The sequence below is a fragment of the Anser anser genome (genome assembly GCF_964211835.1).
Source record: "Anser anser genome assembly, contig: SUPER_W_unloc_3, whole genome shotgun sequence".
Taxonomy (NCBI): Eukaryota; Metazoa; Chordata; class Aves; order Anseriformes; family Anatidae; genus Anser; species Anser anser.
Window position 1 is genome coordinate 667071 of NW_028154229.1, and position 6000 is coordinate 673070.

Sequence of the window (6000 nt, forward strand, 5' to 3'; positions counted from 1 at the left end):
GGCAAGTTTCACAGCAAAATAAGGGATGAGGATGAAAAGCATCTCTAGAATGAAGTCTGTGATCTCCATGTTCCCCTTGCCAAAGCTACCTACGATTTAACAGACAGCGTACTTATATATATATATATGAACAAACATTCTTGACAGATGTCTACAATAACCACTGATAACTAATTTCTAGGGCAACTGTAGCTGCTCACGTAGCAAACCCTACATTTGAACCCAGAGAAGCAACACAAGCTTACTCAGAAGTTCTCGTCAGTTCCTGCTGAAGCCTGCTTCAGCCCCACTGCCTTCTGGACATGTCTGGAGGCTACAAAGGGAAGAAAGGCATCAAGGATCAATCCTCACAAGGCCTCACTCCTGACTTTGAGCCCTTTTTGACTACTCATTACAGCAAAGCAGCACATCTGTTACATCTTTTGCAATAAGTTTGCATGCATACTGATTTAGAGTGGGCTAGAAATTAGTAACACCGGTAAGAAAAGCAACTCATTTCTTCAGATAAAGATCTCTGTGATGACTCTAGATAAAGATATAAATGTATTCAGGAAGCTGATGTAGCTATAGATGAAAAAACTGGAAGTCCAGAGAAAGGATGAAGACATCCCCAGTTAAATTTGTATCAGCAAGCAGCATAGTCATCAGATCTGGTCTGTGCTAACAGTTGGTTCAAGCAACATGACCATCAGGTCCTCAGAACTAAAAGAACTTTTTACTTTGAACCAACTCTAGTTTGATTCTTAAATTAGACATTAAAAGTCCAGAGAAGCTGCATGTACCCAATACCACAATGAACATCAGTATTTGACTTAAGATTTTCAATCCACACAAGTCCCTCAAAACAAAGCTTGACTCGTTTCATTGCAATCCCATTTTTAAAGCCCCATAAACTACATTGCCTTTCTTTCCCCCATCCGTATCTCAGCACAACCATTATAATTAATTAACCTGCACACGAAAGCCTTTCAAATTACCACAATAATACTCACTAGTATAAGTAACTACACATCTAGAAAGCACAGAAAAAGTGAAATACAAGTGCAAGATAACCTCTGATAAAATACCATTAATAGCTTATCATAATATACTGTTACTTAACACGCTGAATGCTAATTATAGCCTAAGGACCACTGCATCACCAACAGAAACTTCTCAGTATCTATTCTATTTTTCCATCATTTGATGTTTACCCCCAAAATTAACATGTAGAGCTTGATTTCCACATCAAAATCCCAGACTGGTAGGCATATAACACAATGGTATGGACTCAGCCAAAACAAACTAGTACGAAGTGGGCTTGGCAATGAACTTTTAAAGGGCACATGAAAATAAGTATTTTCTTCCTGGCTAACAATACAGGATCTAAGTTTGAAAATATAGACTTACATCTGCAACACAGTATAGTCACCAGTTTGAACGCTACTGTTGACAAGACTTAAATAGGCTGCGCACCTATAAGGGCCCTCATTGCTGCATGCTCCCCATCTCTCCCATTCCTTGGGAGCAACACAGCACTTCGCTGCGTTCCTGGCACAAAGGACAGTGCTAAGCACAACTTCTCCTGGCAAACAGGCAAAACACTGTCCCCTCAGACCAGCGGAGAAGTCAGAGGAGTGACAAGACACCAAGCATGCTGTGAACAAGAGGTATAAGAGCAAGAGTTCAATTTCTGTACTCAAATACTGAGCCATATAGTTCTCCACATATGGAATCACTTAAATACTGGAAGTGTAAGAGCAACAATTTCAAGTGTGACTTTCAGCATTTATAAACCCTGAACTAGTAAATTTGTAAATTTTGTGGACTTTACTCTCCATAGGTTGTATGAGCACGCTTTCATCTCTTCTTGCTAAAGCGTCTTTTCTAAACAGCCATGAAACCAATCACTAGTGTCACACAAAATAGTTCTGGCAGAGGCATTTTCCTAAAGAGGTTTTATTTTCCATAAAGATGAAACTATCATTACTTGAAAATCTGATTAAATATCAAGTATCAGACTGAAGCTGTTATCTTCTAAACCTGGAATCAACAACAGTTCAAGTAGAATAAGCACACTGTATTGGTTACCAAATTAGTCAGGATGTCAGTAGGAACTTGGGACCCAAGAGATGCTCTCCCTCCAAGGAATAACATGTGACCAATCCTCTTATCCACAGTATTTTCTGGGACACAAACCATACCTTCAAGCCAAATCTCAGTGAATTCAGAATCTGGTGGGAGTTGGAATCGTGTTCTTACAGGTGGCTCTCAGAAGGAGCTGTAGTTCCCGCTCCTGGGCATATTCTGTTCAAAAAAACAAAAAGCATCCACATGCCACCTTGGGCCTCCACACTACAGGCTGCAGATGTCTGTGCCACATTCACCTTTGTCCACGTAACCCCTTTGACATTTGTTATGCTGCCCATGAGTGAAGATTATGAATAAAAACATGAACCATGTTTAAAAAAAAATAATCTGTGACCAGCAGGTCTAGAAGTTGCATCTCTAAACACGAGAAAAGTTGTGCTCACCATGTCTTCTCTGCAACTTCTTAATATTTCTGAAACTGGAACCTACAGAATGCAATAAACACTACTAATTAATTGGGGGTTATAGCAATTTCTCTCTAGATCTAAGGCTTTGAAGTGCAAGATACGCCAATATCTTGTGCAAGATTTTACCAGTATCTTGGTAAAAATGGGACCATGGTTAGCTATTCCTGAATCCTTAAACAAATCTAAAGATTTTCAGAAGGCTCAATGTAACAGCAGGTTCCTCTGAATCTGTTTTGTTCCACTACAGCCATGTCCCTTTGGATCACAGCCCCCAGAATTTTTATTTCAAAGATCCAGAGGATGGCAGGAATGATACTAACAAATATTAAAACAATCCTCCACCTTCACAATAGAGAAAAGCTGCCCCATATGCTCCCCTCAGTAAAAAAAAAAAAAATAAAAAAATTAAGAGAACTCTGACCTCCTTCCTTTATTAAGTCCTGAACAACTTAGTAAAATAAATTTAACTCTTCAAATTGTCCCAGTGGCCTTTTATAAGGCAGGCAGAGATCACATACTACAGAAAATTGCAGTGAACATGACAGCAAACAATACTGCCATAAAAACATCCCACATGTTATTCTATGAAGCAGTAGTTTACTTGATCTTTGGCAGTGATCTTAATGTCTGGTAATATTTCCTCTTTGACCAGAGGCAGGAAGAAGCGGTTGTCTGAAGTGAAACAAACCTACAAACCAAGTGCATGGTGTTCAAGGAAACACAAGCAAACATATCCTCTTTCCAAACAAAAAAAAAGGGGGGGGGGGGACGACTTAACCTCAGTAAAGGCCTTAAAGACATGGAGCAATCTACCATATTATCTTCCAAAAAATATTAGAGCTTTCCCAAAATGGACCATCATCTGCATGTTGATCAGACATTTAGAGGCTAGCACACTCATTTCCGAGGTACTCCAGGTTACAAAGTAAGATGAATGGAAATGTCAGGAGGAATCTGTTCAGACTAGCACTTAAAAAAAAAAAGTGCTGATACTTTATTTCCAGTGAAGAAAGTAGAGTTCTGCAGTTGGCCTGAAATCCCGTTCCCTTTCCCCCCCTCCATATTTCCTGTGTTACTTTTGGAAAGCACCTCAGATGCACACAATCTCAAAGGCATGTAGGTACCCAATTCCCAAACTATCAATGCTTACACATATCTAGATAAAGGAGCACGGTGCTTCAGAAAATGCAAATCATGGCCCTGGCTCAAACCTCAAGAAGAGCTACAAAAAGGAAAGCAATATCTGCTAGTTAACAGCAGGGGTTTAGCCACCTCCAGAGCTACACCCTCTGAGAGCTCTTAAAAAGTAGGCTGCAAGTGAGTCAGAACACTAAGCAAGAAAACATACAAGCACAAGTTAAAAATAACCTTTGAACAACTGAGGAAAAAATAAGGCAATGCTTCTTAAACCTAAGATAGAGATAGAGCACTGCTTTCTCCAGTAAGGAAACACAATTCTTTCCCTGAGGTGTTCATGACTGAACTCCTCAACTACATCAGAGCAGCGTTAGTGCTGAAGAAGCCCCAGCATAGGAAATTCTCTGATGATTGCAGCACATTTCCCACCATTAGTCAGATTATGAGGCAGCACAGCCATCAGACCTTTCTCTACGCAGAAGCCTAACTCCGCAGCCCATATTTCACTGGCTTTTATTCTTCCCACAGCAGAGTTAGGCTGGGGCAAGGAGGGCTTCGGCATCCCTGAGATACTCAGTCGGCAGCGCTTCTGCAGGTGGGAATGCCAGGCAAGGGCAATGCTTCCATTCTCATCAAAGGTGCCAATGTATCGGCCAAGAAATGTGAGGGAAGAAGGCAGAAAAAAATGAAATAAGCACCACAGCCAGCTCTTTGTGGACACACCTAAACCCCGGAAGGACACCCCCCGCCAAAGCCTGTCACACAAGAGCTGTAAGATAAAAGGTTAAAGCCAACATGGCTGCGAGGAAATACAGCAATTTGTGCTTCACGACGGAGACGAGCCCGACGCTGGCTTCCACCCCGGTTCGGGCAACAGGCAGCCACCCCGACTTTCTAAGATGCCGAGAGGGGGAGGAAGACAGAAGGAAAAAGAAATAAAAGAAAAAAAGCAGCCCCGCTTCCTCACGGGGAGGGCGAAGGCAGCCCCAGTCCGGGACCTCTCCTCCTGGGGGAAAAGGCCAAGGTAAAGCCCACGCACCCCCCCCACGGCCAGGCAACATATCGACCCTGCCGCACCTCTCCCTCCTCACCCGCAACTCCTCGAAATCCGCCATTTTCTATCCGCGCCTTCTCGCGCCGCCGCCGGGCCCCGCCGCCGCCGCCACCATCGTGAACCCAGTGCGCGCACCCGCCACGTAACGGGAGAGGGCGGTTCCGGCAGGGGAGGGGAGGGGAGGGAAACAGGCAAATAAAAATTAAAGGCCTCCGACCGTACCCCAACCTCGGGGAGGCAGGGAGTAGGCGGCCTGCTGAGCAGTTGCGGGCCTGCTCCATCTCAGGGCTAGGGGTTCTGGAGGGCGTCGTTGTGAGGGCGCCCGGCGCTATCCTGCAACCCCGGGCGCTGCTTTTTCTCCCCCAATTAAGGGCGCCGCTTCTTCCAAAATTAAGTTTAAGCACGCAAATATGCCTTTTAGGTAACATCTAGGTCCCGCATTTCAATCATCACCATCCTACAGGCAAATATACACGCATTCTACAAGGCCTCACACACGATTTAAGCAGAATTATTCACCAAAAGCTCACATAGACTCGTGGTTCAAGTGCGTTACATGAAAAGATCAGACTCCAGCAGTAATTTTATAGCTTTCCTAGTTTTGTCCATCTAATCAAAAACACATCATTTGTGTTACAGTGATAATGTGACATGTCTTATTAATAAAAAATGAAGCAAAAATGTCACTGTGAAGCCACGGTGTGAGAAACAAAGTTGTATTTTTTCAGTAGAGAACTAATTTTCTGTATTCCAAGGTAGTTGTATAGTCATAATAAGGAGAAATGCTAAGTAGATAAGTGGCCAGTAGAAAGCCTCACTGTTCCAAAATGAGTAGCACGGGGGAGGGGGGCAGGAGTGGGGGCTGCCGTCAGTCCGTGGTGCTTTGTTTCCACTGCTCTTTCACAGTCATTCTCTCCCCCTGCTCTGCTGTGGGGTACCGACCTTCCTGGGCTGGTCCTGTGTGGGTTTCTCCACAGGCAGTGAAAAACGGGCTCTTTGGGAGCTGCTCCAGCCGTGGGTCTGTGCCATGGGGTTTATTCATCAGGACCGGGTTGGTCTGGCTTGGGACCCCCTGGGGTCCAACCCCCCCCCTCCCCCCGATCACCTGCTCCTGCATGGGCACCTCTCCACAGGTTGCAGCGTGGAGATCTGCTCCGCTGCGGTACACCATGGGCTGCGGGGGTCTGCCTTCCCCACCAGGGGCCTCTCTGTAGCCCCCAGGGGGGGCTTTGGCTCCAGCACCTGGAGCACCTCTGCTCTGCACTGCACTGC

At 44.6% G+C, this 6000-nt stretch overlaps 1 protein-coding gene across 11 annotated transcripts in view; it reads right to left on the minus strand.

Annotated features, from left to right (window-relative positions):
- Window positions 1–5746, minus strand: part of LOC310888892 (E3 SUMO-protein ligase PIAS2-like) — a 49077-nt gene extending 43331 nt beyond the window's left edge. For 3 of the 11 annotated variants that reach the window (XR_014576243.1, XR_014576244.1, XM_083852519.1), the window contains exon 1: window positions 4752–5730. Coding sequence is in view for 8 of the 11 variants with exons in the window: in XM_083852519.1 (XP_083708645.1) it covers window positions 4752–5156 (405 nt within the window). In the remaining 3 variants the exon portion in view is untranslated. Of the gene's footprint in view, window positions 1–2183; window positions 2287–4751 lie in introns of all 11 variants that reach the window. The other 8 variants (XM_083852514.1, XM_083852518.1, XM_083852516.1 and 5 more) reach the window with 8 other exon arrangements.
- Between the last annotated feature and the right edge of the window lie 254 nt (window positions 5747–6000).